This window comes from Poecile atricapillus, chromosome 29 (assembly GCF_030490865.1).
Source record: "Poecile atricapillus isolate bPoeAtr1 chromosome 29, bPoeAtr1.hap1, whole genome shotgun sequence".
Taxonomy (NCBI): domain Eukaryota; kingdom Metazoa; phylum Chordata; class Aves; order Passeriformes; family Paridae; genus Poecile; species Poecile atricapillus.
Window position 1 is genome coordinate 4,679,676 of NC_081277.1, and position 20,142 is coordinate 4,699,817.

At 52.6% G+C, this 20,142-nt stretch overlaps 1 protein-coding gene across 3 annotated transcripts; it reads left to right on the plus strand.

Moving 5' to 3' along the window:
• The first annotated feature begins 256 nt into the window (after positions 1 to 256).
• CDS2 (CDP-diacylglycerol synthase 2) lies at positions 257 to 15,564 on the plus strand. 3 transcript variants are annotated; one of them, XM_058859197.1, is made up of 13 exons: positions 257 to 398; positions 7,158 to 7,300; positions 8,486 to 8,582; positions 9,288 to 9,385; positions 10,095 to 10,234; positions 10,861 to 10,919; positions 11,321 to 11,403; positions 11,825 to 11,912; positions 12,214 to 12,282; positions 12,805 to 12,957; positions 13,558 to 13,677; positions 14,225 to 14,328; positions 15,240 to 15,564. In XM_058859197.1, exons 1-13 carry the CDS (start codon positions 336 to 338, stop codon positions 15,367 to 15,369), a joined length of 1,347 nt encoding a protein of 448 aa, XP_058715180.1. In that variant the 5' UTR covers positions 257 to 335; the 3' UTR covers positions 15,370 to 15,564. The 3 variants fall into 3 exon arrangements, with proteins under 3 accessions (XP_058715180.1, XP_058715182.1, XP_058715181.1); XM_058859199.1 differs by lacking the exons at positions 257 to 398; positions 7,158 to 7,300 and adding an exon at positions 7,352 to 7,420; XM_058859198.1 differs by lacking the exons at positions 257 to 398; positions 7,158 to 7,300 and adding an exon at positions 7,479 to 7,504.
• Positions 15,565 to 20,142: the final 4,578 nt, after the last annotated feature.

Consider the following 20,142-nt stretch of genomic DNA (forward strand, 5'->3'; position numbering starts at 1 on the left):
GGCGGCGGGGCCCGATCCGGTGCCTGTCCGTACGGGCGGCCCGAAGGACCGCCTCTCCTCAGGCAGCGCGTCCCGAGCGAAAAGCGGCAGCAACACAAACCCGTTTGTCCCTTAAGACAAACGCCTCCCGCTTCTCCCAGCGCCCGGGGACCTTCCCGCGCGCTCCCTCGCGCCACACGTCACAGCGCCCCGCACCATCCGGGTACACCTGGGCGCGGCCATGTTTGCCACCCGCCCCGCCCCTCGCCCTTTCCGCGCCTCCCATTGGTCAGCGGCGGCTCTGCCGGTGCCGCGCGCCCCCTGGCGGAGGCGGCGGCGGCGGCGGCGGCTCCGGGATGAGCGAGGCGCGGCTGCGGCCCGGGCGCGGCCCCGGCGGGGCGCGGGACCCCCAGGACAAGGTGCGGAGCGGCTCCGAGGGGCCTGAGGGGGCTTCGGGCACGGGGGGAACCGGGGAGCGCCGGGGGGCGCGGGGCCTGTGAGCCGCGGGGTCCCCCGACCCGCTGGGAGGCCGCTCTGAGGGCCCCGGGGCTCGGGGAATTTGCCCTCGCTCGGGGAATTTGCCCTCGCTCGGTTTATTGGGCTCTGGAGGAGCAGATCCACCCCTGTGGCTGTTCCGAGCAGCGGCCCCGGAGCTCTGGGCCTCAGCCGGGTTTGTGGGATGGCTCCGGTGGGGTCACGAACCCTCCCCGGGGCAGGGAGAGCTCGGTTCCCCTCAGGGATTGCTGGGGTTCCAAACCTGCCTTTGGGGAAGAGTTTCTCCGAAATCATCCCTGGGGAGGGACGTGAGGGTTCCAAACCTTCCCTCAGGGTTCCTCCTGAGCCATCCTGAGGGAAGGAGCTTCCAAAGCCCCTCAGGTTCCTTCAGGGAAGGGTTTGGAGTCTCCCAAGCCATGGCCAGGGAATGCCCTCCCTGCCAGGGCTCTGGGCCACTTCACTGAGGGTTGACATCGCCTTTCTCCGAAGGAAAAAGTTTCCTTTTCCCTCAGAAGAGCCGTGGGAAGCAAAGCTGGCTCTGTTTTCCTCTATCCTCTCTTGTATTCCAGCCCTGAGCCCCGCTGGAATATTTGTCACCCCTTGTCATCTCTGCTCCTCCCCAAACAGAAAGGGACCGAGAGGAATAAACAGCCAGGGAAAAACTTTGTAAATAACATTTGCAGGGTCACAGGGAGCAAGAGCTGGAGGGAAGAGCGGCTCTTGCTGCGATGCTGTTTAATGCACTTACCTTGGGACTGCTCCATCAGCCCTCGGCAGCATCATATTGATGTTTTCTCCATTAGTGCACGAAGGGTGCAGCTCAGAGCAGCACAGAATCATCAGGCAGGACTCTTCTGCAATTTAAATGCAATTTTAATGCGATTTTAATGCAATTTTAATGCGATTTTAATGCGGTTTTAATGCCAGTTAAACACCTGTAAGAGGCTGTGCGGGCAGGTTTGAGGAGAGTTCGTGGTGCTGGTGTGATGGGGAAGGGATGTGGGACAGAAGGGACCAGCAGTGGTGGGAATGGCTCACCCTGGTGTGGATCTATACCCTGTGCCTCTCACCCTGGAGCTCTGACACCGAGGGAAGGAGCTGTGAGATGGCTCCAGTTTTGTGGTGTTTGTGCAGAGGGTGAGACCTTGAGGTGCGTTCACCTCAGCTGGAATTCACTCTGCAGCAGAAAACCTTCAGGGGGTTTTTTATTCCAGAGCTGGAAGACTGGCAGGGCTGAAGAAACAAACTCCCTGGGCCAAGCTGGGATTCTCTTTAGCTCCTGGTGCTGTGGCCCTAAAGAAGGTCAGAGGGCAATCCTGTTATCTCCACGCTGGTTTTCACGTACAGTGAACCTTCTGAAAGCAATCCTCTGATATTTCCTTCGAGCTGCTGACCTGGAGTGTCCTTTCTAGAGAGAGGCAACGTTGATGTTGTGCTGCTTCTTGTAAAACAGCTCGGAATGAATTGCAGGAGGGGAAAAAAAAAGGAGTGAAATGCTCCCCAGCAGTGAGGAACAGCTCCTCCGAGGTGCTGAATGAGATGTTTCGTAATAGAAGGCAGCGATGGGAGCAGAGAATTTCCCAAAATTGCCAATTGCAGCTGCAGGGAGGTTACCTGGTAACAAATCCTCAGTGAAAGGCTGGCTGTGGTGCCATGCTCGGTGGCAGGGTTTGGTTCCCTGCCCTGAGATGCAGCAGTTGTGTTTTTAGTGCTGGAAAAGCTTGGGAGCAGCACAAGAACTCGTGTGTGGTGTTGCTGGGGCTCTGTGCAGCTGCTGCTCGGGGAGGGGACGTTGCCATCCCTCCATTCCTGCTTTGTCACACTCGGAGCCTTGCCAAGGGGAATAATTCAGCATCTTTCATGTGACAGAAACCCTGGAGGCTTCTGGAAAGGGCTCTGTGTTGGCAGAAATGCTTTACAATGGGATGTAAACATCAAGATCCCGGGGTTTGGTGCTTGCTGCCACTTTTCTGTTTTGGCAGGGGAGAGTGGGAGGCTGCTTTCACTTTGTGCTGTGTCCCCTGGGCTGCCTCAGGGGATCTGTTAAACCAGAATGCTTTAAAACTGATTTTTGTTAAAACCCCTGTGCAGCACAAAGTCTCTGTCTCGAAGGGAACGAGGCAATGTGTGTTTGTTCTGCTCCCTCTGATCTCTGGGGTGAAAAACCAGGGACCTTTTCCTGGGGTTATGGGCTGAGCCCAAGGGATGCTGTGACCTGGGGGTGTCTGTTGATAGCTGAGAGTGGAAAATCATGGAATGGTTTGGGTTGGGAGACTTTAAATTGATCCAGGGACACTTCCCACCCTCCCAGCCCTGTCCAGCCTGAGTTCCATGAATCCTGAGTGATTTCCGTGAATCCCATGTAAATTCCATGAATCCTGTCTGATTTCCATGAATCCTGAGTTCCATGAATCCTGAGTTCCATGAATCCTGAGTGAGTTCCATGAATCCTGTGTGAGTTCCATGAATCCTGTGTGAGTTCCATGAATCCTGAATTCCATGAATCCTGAGTGAGTTCCATGAATCCTGAATTCCATTAATCCTGTGTGAGTTCCATGAATCCTGAATTCCATGAATCCTGAGTGAGTTCCATGAATCCTGAGTGATTTCCATGAATCCCATGTAAGTTCCATGAATCCTGTGTGAGTTCCATGAATCCTGAATTCCATGAATCCTGAGTGAGTTCCATGAATCCTGTGCGATTTCCATGAATCCTGAATTCCATGAATCCTGAATTCCATGAATCCTGAGTGAGTTCCATGAATCCTGAGTTCCATGAATCCTGAGTGATTTCCATGAATCCTGAGTGATTTCCATGAATCCTGATTTCCATGAATCCTGATTTCCATGAATCCTGAATTCCCTGAATCCTGAATTCCCTGAATCCTGAATTCCATGAATCCTGAGTGATTTCCATGAATCCCGAGTTCCATGAATCCTGAATTCCATGAATCCTGAGTGAGTTCCATGAATCCTGAGTGATTTCCATGAATCCCGAGTTCCATGAATCCTGAGTGATTTCCATGAATCCTGAGTGAGTTCCATGAATCCTGAACGATTTCCATGAATCCTGAATTCCCTGAATCCTGAATTCCCTGAATCCCATCTGTGCAGGCTGAGCCTGGCTCCCAGCCCATCCCGAGGCTCAGCCAAACCAGGCTCTGTGACCGGGGGATGAATTTTCTCCGCTCCTTCAGCCCCTGTGCAAACATTCCTGCTTTTTGTCACGTTGTTATCTGCTGGAACTCTCCATTTTTAGGCATGTCCTGATTTCCCTGCGTGTTTTCAGCTGGAATATGGTTATTTTGGGATGGGGAAGGGAGTCCTGTATCAACAGAAATGAAACCTGAGCTGGTTTTTTTGGGTTTTTTCAGACAGCAAATCAAGCAGCCAGGTGCCAGCTTGGTGGGGGGACACGAGAAATTTGTAATTTTAATTTGTATTTAATTGTCCTGCAGGTCATGTCTCAGCATAATACCAGGGTAAAAAACACTTTTAAAAAGACCCTGGTGCTGTTTTGGGACCTTGCTACAAACCAAGCTTGGAAGTTTGATTTTTCCTTCTGGTTTCTCTTGTTTCACCCTCTAGAGCTGCAAACCCCTAGGAGGGAATATCCCCTAATTTGGGATTCTGGGATGAATTTTGGCTGTGATGTTACCCTGGGGAGGGTTTGGGGGCTCAGCATGGAGGTTAAAGAGGGGAGAGGAACAGTTTCCCTGGATGTAAATTAGGAATTAAAGCCCATTCTGGAAAACATTGAGGTTTTCATTACTGAGGGCGCTGGGTTTGTATTAATTAAATTAATTGTATTTGCTTTGATCCTGCAGATGTGCTCAGGGCTGAGGACAGAGGTGCACTTGGTCCCTTTTGTTCCAGCTCTCAGCTCTGTTACCCAAAAAAGCAACTCTATTTCCCTTTGCAGCATTTATAACATTTTCTGTCACAGCTTTTTGTTAAAATCTGGCAGGAGGGCTGAGCAAAACAGTGCCCAGCTCCAAGGAAAATACCTAAATAATGGCATTTCTCGAGCTAATTTAATCTGCCAGCATTGAATATTTAACTGTAAATCTGGATTGGGTAGAAGATTTTTGGAAAGGGAGAGAGCAGGCTGGTTTCTATGGCAACTGAGATCATGCCGTGGATATTTGTGTAAAAAACCATTTCCACCTTCTTGTTTAAAGATAAAGCTCAGAAGAGTTCAATTCTCTGTGATAAAATATCACAAACCTTGCTCAGAGCTGTGGGTTTCATGAACAGAAAAGGTGAGCAGATTTTCCCAGCAGAGACAGCCCTGGCAGAGATTTGGGGTTTTGCTCTTTCTCCTCATCGTGGCTTGTGGAGAAATCAAGGAATTGGGATAAATCCCTGCTTTGATTTTATTCCTTTTTCCCCGTTATTCTGTAATAAACCTTCAGTAGTGAGGTGATCAGTGGAAGGAGGAGGTCTGGGCTCACCTAGGGGTTGGATAAAAATGCTTTTCCAGTGAAAAATCCCAGAGTGGTGGGAGAGGAGGGGTGTGGGGGTGTCCCAGGGCAGTGGCACAGCTGTGCCCAGGCTGGAGCAGCTCTTCAGCACCCACCGAGCTGCTGGAAATGAGGATTTCTGGGCTGCTGGGGGCAATCTGCGTGAAAGGGATAAAAATAGTGCCAATTATCCAGTCCTGGCACAATATCCTGGGAAATCTCAGCGGGCTCACGGGGAGCTGGGGAGGGAGAAGAGCTCATCCCTGATCCATGGGGATCTGAGGAGGGTCAGGAGCTCATTCCTGATCCATGGGGAGCTGGGGAGGGAAGAGAGCTCATTCCTGATCCATGGGGAGCTGGGGAGGGAGAAGAGCTCATTCCTGATCCATGGGGATCTGAGGAGGGAGAAGAGCTCATCCCTGATCCACAGAGATCTGAGGAGGGAAGAGAGCTCATTCCTGATCCATGGGGAGCTGGGGAGGGAGAAGAGCTCATTCCTGATCCATGGGGAGCTGGGGAGGGAGAAGAGCTCATCCCTGATCCACAGAGATCTGAGGAGGGAAGAGAGCTCATTCCTGATCCAGGGGGATCTGAGGAGGGTCAGGAGCTCATCCCTGATCCACAGAGATCTGAGGAGAGAGAGGAGCTTATTCCTGATCCCAATCCATGGGAATCTGAGGGAGAAGAGCTCATCCCTGATCCATGGGGATCTGAGGAGGGCTGAGAGCTCGTTCCCAATTTAGGGGGATCTGAGGAGGGATGAGAGCTCATTCCCAATTTAGGGGGATCTGAGGAGGGCTGAGAGCTCATTCCCAATTTAGGGGGATCTGAGGAGGGCTGAGAGCTCATTCCCAATTTAGGGGGATCTGAGGAGGGCTGAGAGCTCGTTCTCAGTGCTGCTCACTTGTTTCAGAAGTGAAGATGTTAAAATTCCCACTCTCTTTTCCTGTTGCCATTTGCAGCTGCCTCCAGGATTTGTGTTCCCAGCTAAACCTCTCCAAAATCTGAGCTCCAAAGGGATTTTCTGGCTCAGTTAAAGAACACCTGAAACAAATCCGGGTTGCACTGCAGTGCCAGCTCCCCAAAGGTGTGAGAGCTGCTGGGTTGGAAGCAAACCCAAACTCTTCCTTGCCAGGGGATGGATGGGAAGGAGGAGCGTGGAGGGAGGTGCCCAGGAGGTGACACTGGTGTGGCTGGAGCTCTGCTCATCCCTGGCAATAATCTCTGACATCACCCAGGTATTTTTAGCTGTCCTTGTCTGATTTCAGACCGTGGCCTGCAGGTTCCAGCTGGGGGAGTAATTACCTTTTCCTGCTTTAAATGAGGGGCTGAGCTGCAGACAGCCCCAGCCGCGGGATTTGGTTGTTCTGGAGCTGCCTGGACACCCCAGGGGATGAGATCTCATTGTTTACAGAGCTCCCAGCGTCTGTCAGCTCAGCTTTTCCTGCAGCAGCAGAGGCCAAGGGCTCTGCCTTGCCTGGATGCTCCCCAGGGAGTGACCTTTTCCTTCCTTTTCCTTTTCCTTGCTGCCAGGAGCAGGATGAGGCTGAGACCGGGGCCAAGTGTGGAGCTGTGACCTCTGTTCAGGGTCAGAGTGCCTCTGGGAAGAGCCAGGACTGGCCTGGAATCCCCTCCCCAGCCCTGGGGCAGAGCCTCCAGAGCCTCTCCAGGGTTTATTCCTGCAGGACTGTGCTGGGGCTGAGTGCTGGGGCAGGGAAAACACCTCGGGTTTCTCCTGTGGCCACAGGGGATGCTTGGGCCAGGGTGATAAGCCAGGCTCTTCCTCCTCAGCTGCCTGAGGAAGGGCTGGGGGTTATTTTTGGTGTCCTCCAGCAGTCAGCACTTCAGGAAGTCTGTCTGGAAGCCTTGAGGCCTTTCTTGCCGGCTAATTTGGGCAGTGTTACATTCCTTGAGACCTGCCTGGGGATTGGGACCTTGTAAAGATTCCTGCTAACAAGCCCTGGAGCACTTGCTGCTCTTGGAGATGCTGATTAATCAACCCTGAGGTAACAGTGCAGGGGAAACAGATCCTCTTCTGTACCTGGGGCCATCAGACCCCTCCTGGGTGCCACCTGAAGCACCTGGGGGTGTTTCTCATGTGTTTATCCCTGTGTAACACCCAAACCATTTCCTTCTCCTCCCTGTCTGCTGCAGCAGCAGTGGTGGTCAGTGCTGGAGCACTTACAAACAAACAAACAAAGCCTCTTTGTCCTCCTGCAGGAGTCAGAGTCTGAGAACAAGCTGGATGGAGAGACAGCGTCAGACAGCGAGAGCAAATGCGACTTTGGGGGTTCATCCACAGTGCCAACCTCGGATGACACCCCAGAGGTGCTGAACAGGGCCCTCTCCAACCTGTCCTCGAGGTAAAACCACCTGAGCATCCTCCTGTGCCCTTCCAGGGCCCTCTCTAACCTGTCCTCGAGGTAAAACCACCTGAGCATCCTCCTGTGCCCTCCCAGGGCCCTCTCCAACCTGTCCTCGAGGTAAAACCACCTGAGCAGGGCCCTGTCCAACCTGTCCTCGAGGTAAAACCACCTGAGCAGGGCCCTGTCCAACCTGTCCTCGAGGTAAAACCACCTAAGCAGGGTTGTCCCCAACCTGACCTCGAGTGCCACTCCCTGTCCTCGAGGTGACACTCCCTGACCTCAGGTGACACTCCCTGACCTCAGGTGACACTCCCTGACCTCAGGTGACACTCCCTGAGGATCCTCCTGTGCCCTGCCAGGGCTCTGCACCCTCCCTGTGGTTCCCCATGGCATTGGGGCTGCTGGAAGCTGATGGAGCAGCTCCTCCCAGTCTCTCCCAGTCTCTCCCAGTCTCTCCCAGCCTCTCCCAGTCTCTCCCAGTCTCTCCCAGCCTCTCCCAGCCTCTCCCAGCCTCTCCCAGTCTCTCCCAGTCTCTCCCAGCCCCTGAGGCCATGGGAAGCAGCAGGGTCAGGGGTTTGGGTGGGAAGGGAAGGGGCAGAGCCTCGGAGCTCATGGGTGGCTTTGACAGCAAAGGTTTGGGCTGTAGCTGAATCCTGCAGGAATTGAGGATCTGTTCTGCTAAGGACAGGATTTGGGAACAAAACAGGGATATTCTCCACAAAGTGCCTGGCAGGAAATTTGTGTTTATAGCACAGGAGGAGGTGTCTGTCCTGAGCGTGCTGCCAGGGTGGGAGAGGCTCCCAGCAGGAAAGCAGGGAGGGTACAACATGCCAGGGGCCATCTCTCCTCATGGGGAACAGTGTGGAGAGGGGGAATGGTCCCCATTTGATTTGAATTTATCCTGCAGCTCGTCTGAGGGGTGGGAGAGCTGCAGCAGAAGCAGAGCAGAGGCTGCCCTGTCCCATCTCAGTGCCTGGGAGGTGCTCAGCTCTCTGCCCTGAGCGAGGCTGAGGTGCAGCTGCTGCAGCTTTATCAGCTCATCGAGGTCTCTGCAGCACCCAGTGGAAATTTGGGGTTTCCTGGGCTCAGTTTCCTTCTTGTGCCACACAGACAGCAGAAATTCTCTGTGGCTGCTTTGCTCTGTCTTGCCTTTCTCTGATGTTTTCCTTCTCTGTGGCCCAGATGGAAGAACTGGTGGGTGAGAGGCATCCTCACACTGGCAATGATCACCTTCTTCTTCATCATCATCTACCTGGGCCCCATGGTGTTGATGACCATAGTAAGTGCTCCAGGGAGGGGTCCTGACCTTCCCTGCAGCTGGGGGAGCTCAGGGCCTCGTGTCCTGGAGATCCTGGAGATCCTGGATTCCTCTCTCCATGGGGGAAACCTGGGAGGAATCTGCTGGTCAGTGTTGGGCTGCAGTTGGAACTCACACAAGGGGTTGTTAGAAACCTCCTGCAGGAGGAAGGGAAGGGGAAAATGCCATCCTGAGCTCCTCATGTGGGGCTGAGAGGGGAAAATGCCATCCTGAGCTCCTCATGTGGGGCTGGGAGGGGAAAATGCCATCCTGAGCTTCCCACCTGGGACAGGAAACACCATCCTGAGCTCCTCATGTGGGGCTGAGAGGGGAAAATGCCATCCTGAGCTCCTCGTGTGGGGCTGGGAGGGGAAAATGCCATCCTGAGCTTCCTCACCTGGGAGGGGAAAATGCCATCCTGAGCTTCCAGCCTGGGGCTGAGAGGGGAAAGTGCCATCCTGAGCTCCTCACAAGGGGCTGGGAGGGGGAAATGCCATCCTGAGCTCCTCATGTGGGGCTGAGAGGGGAAAATGCCATCCTGAGCTTCCCACCCAGGACTGGGAGGCTCCTGCAGGGCTGATGGCACCTGCTAAAAGCCCTTGAGCTCTGCAGGTGCTTGGTTTTCATCCCCTGGAGGGAAGCTGTTTAAGCAGCAGGAATTGGTGCCTGGCTGTGCTCTCTGTGCAGGTGATGTGTGTCCAGATCAAATGTTTCCACGAGATCATCACCATCGGCTACAACGTGTACCACTCCTACGACCTGCCCTGGTTCAGGACGCTCAGCTGGTGAGTGAGGGGCTGCTCCCCCTCCCCTGGCTGCCCCTGACCCTCCCCTGGCCACTCAGGGGGTGCAGCCACAGGCCCTGGGCTGGCAGTGACCTGTGCTGGCTGCACTTGTAAAGGAAAATGACAGAATCCCACAGAGGGGACCTTAAATCCCACCCCTGCCGTGGCAGGGACACCTCCCGCTGTCCCAGGCTGCTCCAAACCCCGTCCAGCCCAGCCTTGGGCACTTCCAGAGGTCCAGGAGCAGCCCCAGCTCCTCTGGGAACTCCATCCCAGCTCCTCCTCACCCTCCCAGGAGGAATTCCTCCCCAATTTCCCACCTAACCCTGCCCTCCTGCAGCTTAAGGGCTTTCCCCTTGTCCTGTCACTACCCAGGGGCTGTGGAGAGGGCAGGACTGGGGCTTTTGGGGCACAGAAACCCTAAAATTTGGCTCCAAAAAGGGGGGGTTTGGTGAGTGGTTTTGGGAGGCACAGGGTGGAGGATTTTGGGAATCACAAGGGGTGGGATTTTGGGAAGCAGAGGCCAGTTGGTGACAGACTAAAGGCACTCTGTGTGCTGTGACCCATCCCAGCGTGGGGCTGGGAGCTGCAGCCACCCTTTGGAGTCAAGGAGACATTTCCAAAACCTGTTGGCATTGCCAAGACCTCAGGGATCAGCCACTCCAGGAGCCTTCCAGGGCTCTGCTGACGAGGTTCCCACCCTCCCCAGGTACTTCCTGCTGTGTGTGAACTATTTCTTCTACGGTGAGACGGTGACAGATTATTTCTTCACCCTGGTGCAGAGGGAGGAGCCCCTGAGGATCCTCAGCAAATACCATCGCTTCATCTCCTTCGCCCTCTACCTGACAGGTGAGCTCCTCCTTCCTTCATGGAGGGGAAAAATTCCTGCCTGGAGTGCTGTGTCCATGCAGGATCCATCTCTGCTCCTCAGGGAGCATCACCTTTATTCATGGAGGGGAAAAATTCCTGCTTGGAGTGCTGGGTTTGTGCAGGATCCATCTCTGCTCCTCAGGGAGGCTGGAGGTTGGCAAATCTTTTTGTAGTAGCAGGTGGTAAATCTTTTCCATGAGGTTCTGGAAGAGAAAATTCCATCATCTTCACGGGGCAGCCAGGTTGTTCCTCATCTGCCCAGGTTGTTCCTCTGCCCAGGTTGTTCCTCTGCCCAGGTTGTTCATCACCTGCCCAGGTTGTTCATCACCTGCCCAGGTTGTTCCTCCTCTGCCCAGGTTGTTCCTCCTCTGCCCAGGTTGTTCCTCATCTGCCCAGGTTGTTCCTCCTCTGCCCAGGTTGTTCCTCACCTGCCCAGGTTGTTCCTCACCTGCCCAGGTTGTTCCTCGTCTGCCCAGGTTGTTCACCTGCCCAAGTGCTGCTTCCAAAGCTGTGCTTTTCCCACTCCTTTATTCCAGTAAAATCCCCAGCAGCTGTGCAGCTGCCCAGAAGCATTTCTGGCTGATTTTCCTCCTGTCTCTCCTCAGGTTTCTGCATGTTTGTCTTGAGCCTGGTGAAGAAACACTACCGCCTTCAGTTCTACATGGTGAGCTTAAAATTTGGGGTCCAAAGAGGATAAAATTTGGGGCCTGGGGAGGTTAAAATTTGGGGTCCAAAGAGGATAAAATTTGAGGCCCAAAGAGGATAAAATTCATGTTGTGGTGAGGTTAAATTTGGGGTTGGGGAAGGAGTCAGGTGCTCTGAGGAGCTCTGAGGATCTCTGAGGAGCTCTGAGGAGCCCTGATGAGCTCTGAGGATCTCTGAGGTTCTCTGAGGAGCTCTGAGGAGCTCTGAGGAGCCCTGAGGAGCCCTGATGAGCTCTGATGAGCTCTGAGGTTCTCTGAGGAGCTCTGAGGATCTCTGAGAAGCCCTGAGGAGCTCTGAGGAGCTGAGCTGGGCAGTTCCTCTGGGCAGGCTGGACAAGGAGCTCTCTCTCCTCTCTCACAGTTTGGCTGGACCCACGTGACGCTGCTGATCGTTGTCACCCAGTCCCACCTCATCATCCACAACCTGTTTGAGGGGATGATCTGGTGAGTTTGCTCTGCTCCCTGAGCTGCTTTGACTTCTGCAGCCTGGAAAAAGCTGGAAAAAGCTGGAAAAAGCTGGGAAATCCCTTTGATGTAATGCCAGGCTGGTTTGGGGTGGAAGGGGCTTTAGGGACCCCTCCCACTGTCCCAGGTAACTCCAAACCCCACCCAACCTGGCCTGGGGCACTTCCAGGGATCCAGGGGAGTGCAGAACCTCCCTGGGCAGAGTGTGCCAGGCCTCACCACCCTGTAGGAATAAATTCCTAATATCTAGCTTTTATTTTAATCTCAAAACTTGGTTTGGAGTTAAAAATGTTCTCTCACAAAAGCAAACGGCCAGAACAGCAAAAGATCAAATTATCTTTTTTTTTTGTTGGGGTGGTGGCAGCTGAGCCCTGCAGTGTCTGACCCTTGTCCCCTGCAGGTTCATTGTCCCCATCTCCTGTGTCATCTGCAATGACATCATGGCCTACATGTTCGGCTTCTTCTTCGGCCGCACGCCGCTCATCAAGGTTTGGCACATTTCTGGGGGACAAAACGTGAATTTTGGGTCTCCCCCAGGCCTCTTCCAGGTCTGAAGCAAGTCTCAGGTTAACCCTGCTGTGCATCCCAGCCTTTGAGGCTGTGGAATTAAATCATTGAAGTGTTGAGGCTGGGAAGACGATCGAGTCCAGCCGTTTCATACCGGCAGGGCTGGGGCTGGCTTCTGACCCAGCTCCTCTCTGTGGGTTGGTGGCACCGCTTTGTGTGGCCTCACAGGTGGGGAAGGGCTGCAGAGATTTATCAGTAATTGTCCCCTTTGCTCTCTGGCAGCTCTCCCCAAAGAAGACCTGGGAGGGTTTCATTGGAGGATTTTTCTCCACCGTTCTGTTTGGATTGCTGGTAAGTGGCCACCATGGAGCTTCCTCCACTGGAGTTTTCCCTTCATAGAGCCCCAGTGTTCTGGTTAAAAACTGCAGTCAGGCCTCAGTCTCTGTCAGATATTTCACCTTTTCTTGCTGCCCAGGGTGTGGAGCAGTCCCTGGCCGTGTGCAGGCACTGCTGATGGAGCCGAGTGCTGGAGGAAGTTTTTAATCCCTCTTAGACCCTGTGATGAGCTCACTGCAGTAATTAAGGAATTAACCATTGTCCCTGTGCTGCTGGTGGATGGTGCCATGCCTCGTTTCAGGAGAAATTCCACACTCCTGGAGCGTTTTGCCCTGTTTCTGTCACCCTCTCTGTGGCTCTGGTGTTGTCCCTCCACCTCAGGGTGGAGCAGCCTCGCTCCTCCTCTCCCTTCAGCCACCTCCTGCTGCTCAGGGGAGTCATCTCCTCAATGAAGCTGTGCTTCCCTCATCTCCTTGCACGGCCTTTCCCCTGGAGAAATCCCTGAGGAAAACACCAATCCTGTTTTCTTCCCTGCAGCTGTCCTACGTGATGTCCGGCTACCGCTGCTTCACCTGCCCCGTGGAGTTCAACAACGACACCAACAGCTTCACCGTGGACTGCGAGCCCTCAGAGCTGTTCCAGCTGCAGGAGTACAACATCCCCGTGCTGCTGCAGTCCCTGCTGGGCTGGGTACGAGCCTCCCTGACCCCTGCCTCGCTCTGAGTGGGGCAGGATCACTCACAAAGAGCAGGGCTGTGCCCTGAGAGGTGCATCCCAAAAAACGGGAGTGCAGTGGTGTCACTCTGTTAAGGAACAGCCAGAAAGAGATGACACAGACTCTGATGGAGTCAGAACAGGAGAATTCCTTAGTTTATTGCTTCAGCTTTGTTTTATAGACTGTACGGAAAGTACAGAAAGAACTCTTGTTGGTTAGTAAATCACTACATCACCATCATTGCTCAGTGGTGAACAACAACCTCTGGCTTTCTCTTGCAAAGACAACAAGAGACAGGAAAGCAGCACCTGGAAGTTGTTTTCTGTCTCTAAGAATTGTTTTGATTCCTCCTGAAAACTTCCCAGGCTCCTTTCTCAGGCTGGACTTGAGAAAGCTTTGGGGCCTGCAGTTTCTGCAGCTCCCTGCAGCCTGCTCCAAAGCTAGCATCCACACAGCCGTGCCTGGTGTTGATTGGGAGCCCAAAGGAATTACCCCAGGTGTGGTGGGATGTGAGCCCAGGGGGCAGAGACGGAGGGGCAGGCACTGAAAATCCCCCTGTGCTGTTTGTCCTGCAGAAAACCGTGCGGATGTACCCCTTCCAAATCCACAGCATCGCCCTCTCCACCTTCGCCTCCCTCATCGGGCCCTTCGGGGGCTTCTTTGCCAGCGGCTTCAAGAGGGCCTTCAAAATCAAGGTGAGGATGGAGAAGGTCTTGGAGGCTTTGGGGAGGGAGCACAGAGTGGATGCTGCCTCTTGAGAGCAGCTCCTGGGGAAGGGAGGTTTGTTCAGTCACAGATAAAATGCTGGAGCATTTTGGGTTTTGTGACCGAAAGGGAAGAGACCTCAAGATTGGAAGGGTGATGTTGTAAACCCTGCTGTGGTGCAGGTAGAGGAAGGAAGAGCCAGCCAGGAAATTTTGCAATCTGAGGTTTGCCTTGATGTCTTTGCAGGCTGGTTTCACATATAAACAGCCTGTGCTCAGTTCAGATGCCTTGCAGGGCAAGGCAGGGTGGCAGCAGATAAACATTTACCTTCCCTGACCTTTGAGGAGCAGAGCTGAGTTGAGCCTCGCTCCTTCATAAAGGAGAAACTTCCAGAACCAGGGAGACATCAAACAAAACATTTATTTCCTTGCTCTGACTTTGCCTTCTGGGCAGAGCTGGGGCAGGGGGTGGGTGTGGGGGCACCAAAGGGAGCCCAGATGCTGGGAAGGGCTCAGTGCCACCCCTCTGCTCTGCCAGGACTTTGCCAACACCATCCCGGGCCACGGGGGGATCATGGATCGCTTCGACTGCCAGTACCTGATGGCCACCTTCGTCAACGTCTACATCGCCAGCTTCATCAGGTGTGTGAGCCCTGCTGGGCTGCCCTGGGCAGGCACAGCCTGGCACCAGAGCCTCTGCTGCTCTCTGGCTCCTCTGACATCATCTGACAGCTGAAAACACCAGGCAGACAAAGCTGGGGCTCCAGGAGGGGAGGGATCCTCAGCAGGGCTGGAAGTGCAGCCCTGGCTTCCTGTCGTTCTGTTGGGAATGGTGAAAAGAACAACAGGGACTCTGATGGAGTCAGAACAGGAGAATTCCTTAGTTTATTCCTTCAGCTTTGTTTTATAGACTGGTTCCTGGAAAGTACAGAGAGGAAACTCTTATTGGTTAGTAAATCACTACATCACCATCATTGCTCAGTGGTGAACAACACCCTCTGACTTTCTCTTGCAAAGACAACAAGAGACAGGAAAGCAGCACCTGGCAGTTGTTTTCTGTCTCTAAGAATTGTTTTGATTCCTCCTGAAAACTTCCCAGGCTCCTTTCTCAGGCTGGACTTGAGAAAGCTGTGGGGCCTGCAGTTTCTGCAGCTCCCTGCAGCCTGCTCCAAAGCTAGCATCCACAGCTTCCCACGGGCTGTTACTGCAGTGCTGCTGAAGCTGCTGCAGGAATCCTGGACAGCTTTCCAGAGCCAAACTGGAAATGAGATTTTGCAGCACTGACAAACATTCTGCAGCCAGGGGGAAAGAAGCCTGTGGGTGCATAGAGGATGTGCTGGGGGAGCACTGCTGATGAGATGCAGATGGAATTGGTTTGGGGTGTTCTTCTGTGCTCACAGTCCATCCTCCTGTGCCTTTGGAGTCCATTTCCACATCCCAAACAGAGCTGGGCTCCCAGGGGAGGGCTGGGAAGGAATGGACAGCACAGGACAGGAACCTCAGCCCGTGATTCCTGTGGGATCCCCCTTGCTGACCATGTTTTTGTGTTCCAGAGGCCCCAACCCGAGCAAACTGATCCAGCAGTTCCTGACCCTGAGGCCAGACCAGCAGCTGCACATCTTCAACACCCTCAAGGCACACCTGGTGGACAGGGGAGTTCTGGGCAGCCTGGAGGATGCATAGACAGGAGCTGCAACAGGACTGGGAACAGATTCTCCTCCAGGGAATCCCTGCCTTGCCTGATTTAAGACAATAACAAGGCCTCATTTCACTGTAACTTTTCTTCCTTTCTTGGTAAATGTTTGCATTTGTGGTTTATTATTTTATTTTAATTTTTTTTTTTTTTTAAATAATATATTTATAGAGCTTTGGTTCAAATGAGCAAATCTTGGGTTTGTAGCTGAGGAGTTGAGGGTTGGAAGGAGTGTTGGGTGGAGCAGGAGGGTGGGACTGTCCTGGTGGAGTGTGATGATCCCTCGGGGAGTGTGGAGCTTTCCCTGGGGTGGGTTTGGCAGGGGAGAGGGGCTGTGCTCAGGGGGGCAGCTCTGGGGACCAGATCCTCCTCTCTCACTGGGAATTATCCCAGCAGTTCCTGCCTGTGGCAATCTCCCTGCACAAGGAAGAGGATTTTGTGCTGACCCAGCCCAGTTTGCCCAGCCCTCGCTCTGCAGAGCCTCTCACATTCCCTCCCCTCAGGGCTGGTGTTTGAAAAATGAGATTTCTGTAAGCAATTAACCCAGAAACAGGCTGGGGACAAGGAGCTGAGGAAGTGGCAGTTGTGTGTGGGAATGTGGGAGGTTCAGATTCCTCCAAAACTGATGGAAGTAAATAAGTTTCAGAGAACATTGAAGTTTCACTGAGCAATTCCAACTTTTAAATAAGTTGGTTTGGTTTTTTTTCCCCCCCATTAAATAACCTTTACAAACCACACTTCATTTCTCCAAGGTTGGAAACCCCACACTGGGATATTTGAAGTAGGGAGCAGTTTCCAGCCAGTTTTGTTGCTGGGGGGGTTTTGTTTTCTTTCAGGGATCACGTCTGTTCCTTACTTGATTTGTAGAAGTCGTGCTGCTGAGTTTACCATGGTCTGTGTTGCATTTCAGTCTGGGTTCATTTCTCTGCAGGCTTCTGTCCTGCTTGGTTCACTGAATCTTGTCAGAAATAGTTTCAACTTTATAGCTGCAGGTTTTATTGAAGTACTTCCCTTTATTTTGTCATACTTTTTTTATTATTTAAAAACAACACCCTTAAAGATTGTAAAATATTTTTTTTTTTTGGTGATCAGATAGTGAAAATATCCCCATTTACACCTCATGCAATGTTCCCAAACACGAGGTGACTCTGATTTTCCTTCTTTCCATAGTTTGTGCATGGGAGAGAGAAACTTTACCTTATTTTATCCTGGGGAACGAGTGACAGGGAGAGCTGATACAGCACCGCTGTTTTTCCAAGCTGCCACAGAATAAATGTGAGAGCTGCTGTGAGCTGCCTTGGCATCAACAGAGAACAAACCACCTGAAAACAGCCCAAATTCAGATTTTTTACCCCATATTCTGGTGGTTTGGGTTTGGTGTTCACACAGATTTTTTTGTGAATTAGGCAGGGGTTTATTTTCTGTTGGAACAAATTTTGGTCCAAGCCCCTGCTACAGAAAGAACTGAGGAGTTTCCATCTGGCATTGCCCAGGGATGATATTTGGGCTGTGTTTAATGCCCAAATGTAATTTTTCCTGAGTCCAGCCAGGCAGAGAGAGGCTCCTGTGGCAGTGCCAGGGTCTGGGGGCTGCACCAGCTCTTCTGGATTCTCCTGCCCACTGCCAGAATCCCTTCTTGTGGCTGCTGGGTCCCAGGCAGGAGTGACAGTGTTGATAAAAATCACAGAGGAGCGCTCTGTTCGTATCTTCAGTGGGTCTTTAGTCAGCTGCTCGTCTGCTTTAAACCTTTTGTTCCTCTTCTGTTGTCGTCAGGCTCTGGTTTGGGGCAGGTCTGGGCCTTTCCCGAGGGTGTAAATGCTGGATTTGGGCACTGGAGGGCAAAGCTGTTCCACGGAGCAGCTGAGAGCAGCAGCAGCTCTGCCTGTGGGTGGCTTCCATGGTCAGAAATGTCCTGGTCAGAGATGTCCTGGTCAGAAATGTCCTGGTCAGAAAATTCCCTGATCAGAAAATTCCTGGTCAGAAAATTCCCTGGTCAGAAATTCCCTGGTCAGACAATTCCCTGATCAGAAATTCCCTGATCAGAAATTCCCTGATCAGAAATTCCCTGATCAGAAATTCCCTGGTCAGACAATTCCCTGATCAGACAATTCCCTGATCAGACAATTCCCTGGTCAGAAATGTCCTGGTCAGAAATGTCCTGGTCAGAAATTCCCTGGTCAGACAATTCCCTGGTCAGAAATTCCCTGATCAGAAAATTCCCTGGTCAGAAATTCCCTGGTCAGACAATTCCCTGGTCAGAAATGTCCTGATCAGAAATGGAAATTCCCTGATCAGAAATTCCCTGATCAGAAATGGAAATTCCCTGATCAGAAATGGAAATTCCCTGATCAGAAATGGAAATGCCCTGATCAGAAATGGAAATGCCCTGATCAGAAATGGAAATTCCCTGATCAGAAATGGAAATTCGCTGATCAGAAATTCCCTGCTCAGAAATTCCCATGGAAGGCTTGGGCTGGCAGCTCTGTTCAATCCCTGTGCAATCCCTGATCTCAGCCCTGTTCCCACCCCTGGCTTCTTTCTCTGTGCATTGTTCTTTTGATTCCAGTTTTAGCTGCACAAGTAGAGTTGCCTTTCTTTGACCGAACGTTCGAATGTGAAATATTGTATATTTTAAAGTATTTACCCTATTTATATACTGTATGTTACTGTTAAATAAATATAAATTCCATTATCCACGGAGGGGTTTGATTCAGCCTCGTGGGACGCTCTGTGTTTTCCAAACTCCCATTCCCTCATTCCAAACTCACATTCCCTCATTCCAAACTCATATTCCCTAATTCCAAACTCACATTCCCTCATTGCAAACTCACATTCCCTCATTCCAAGCTCCCATTCCCTCATTCCAAACTCACATTCCCTCATTCCAAACTCACATTCCCTCATTGCAAACTCACATTCCCTCATTCCAAACTCACATTCCCTCATTCCAAACTCCCATTCCCTCATTCCAAGCTCACATTCCCTCATTCCAAACTCCCATTCCCTCATTCCAAACTCACATTCCCTCATTCCCAACTCACATTCCCTCATTCCAAACTCACATTCCCTCATTCCCAACTCACATTCCCTCATTCCAAACTCACATTCCCTAATTCCAAACTCACATTCCCTCATTCCAAACTCACATTCCCTCATTCCAAGCTCACATTCCCTCATTCCTTTCCTTCCTAAGGGATTTTCTGGGGAGCAGAGCTGGCTGAGCAGGAGCAGCCCCATTCCCTGGGGGATTTGTGGCTCATCCTGACCAGTGAGGAGGGAAGTGAATCACCTCATTTCACCTGAGGATTTCCCTGGGAATGTTAAAAATCCTTCCCAGTTGGTCATTCCTTCATTTCAGCCCTTTCTCCTGACTTGCTGGGGGGCAGAATCCTCTGTTTATGCAGCAAAATGTTATTTTTAGCTCTGGTGTTATTTTGTCTGTCTTTTTTTGACTTATCAGCTAAGCCAAAGCAGCCCCTCAGCTCCTCTCGGGGTTTCCTGTCACTGCCTGGGCTCTTGCAGACAAACTCAGGCTCCAGCAGCAGCAGGGCTGGATGGAAACCCCAGCAGGTGACTCCACATTCCCAGGGAACTCCTCCAATATTCAATATTCAGCGAGAGGGCTGATCCTTTGGGGCTAAATCTGCCAGAAAAGGGACTCTGGAGTCCTCAGGGGAGCGTGTGTGACAGCCCAGCCCCTCAGCCAGGGCTTTCCCCACCATCCTGTGCCAGTTTAATTCCAATTAAACCTGGAAAAAACTGCAGATTCCCAGTGGGAATCCTACTGGAAGAGGGATGTGGAAACAACTTTATGGGCTGAGATTGGCCTTTTTTTGAGGTATGGAAGGTTTGGATGGGATTTTGGGCAGGGATTGTTCCCTGGGAGGGTGGGGAGGGATTCTGGCACCGGTTCCCAGAGGAGCTGGGGCTGTCCCTGCATCCCTGGAAATGCCCAAGGCCAGGCTGGGTGGGTTTGGAGCAGCTGGGACAGTGGGAGCTGTGGAAAGGGGTGGAAGTGGATCATTCCTCAGATCCCTTCCAACCCAAACCACTCTGGAATCCCCTGGTTCAGCTCAGACTGCCCTGAGGGGTGGCCAAGGTGAAAATTCAGTCTGGTGTTGTCCTTTCCCAAAGCTGGAAGGGGCAGAGGCAGCTCTGGGGTGCTCCCAGGGCTGTTTTGGGGTGGCCAAGGTGAAAATTCAACCTGGTGTTGTCCTTTCTCCAAGCTGGAAGGGGCAGAGGCAGCTCTGGGGTGCTCCCAGGGGTTGTTTTGGGGTGGCCAAGGTGAAAATTCAACCTGGTGTTGTCCTTTCCCAAAGCTGGGGACAGCTGGAAGGGGCAGAGGCAGCTCTGGGGTGCTGCCAGGGCTGTTTTGGGGTGGCGAAGGTGAAAATTCAGTCTGGTGTTGTCCTTTCCCAAAGCTGGGGGCAGCTGGAAGGGGCAGAGGCAGCTCTGGGGTGCTGCCAGGGGTTGTTTTGGGGTGGCCAAGGTGAAAATTCAGTCTGGGGTCCTTTCTCCAAGCTGGAAGGGGCAGAGGCAGCTCTGGGGTGCTGCCAGGGCTGTTTTGGGGTGCCAGGGAGGGCTGAGCACCCCAAAACAGCCCCTGTGACCCCAGCTCTGGCCTCGAGTTCTGTTCTGGAGGAGGGGACGGGGCCCTCTGACATCCTGCAGTGCCACAGCTCCAGGATCCAAATGTTGTTTTTTGGAGGGATCCAGATCTGTGAGCCTTCAGCTGCCTCAGGACTACTCAGAACTCTCAGAAT

Coding starts and splice junctions, on each gene's coding strand:
- CDS2 (XM_058859197.1), top strand. CDS start 336: ATGAGCGAGGCGCGGCTGCGGCCCGGGCGCGGCCCCGGCGGGGCGCGG. Junction 10,920..11,320: donor ACCGCCTTCAGTTCTACATG/GTGAGCTTAAAA, acceptor CCTCTCTCACAG/TTTGGCTGGACCCACGTGAC. Junction 12,958..13,557: donor TGCAGTCCCTGCTGGGCTGG/GTACGAGCCTCC, acceptor TTTGTCCTGCAG/AAAACCGTGCGGATGTACCC.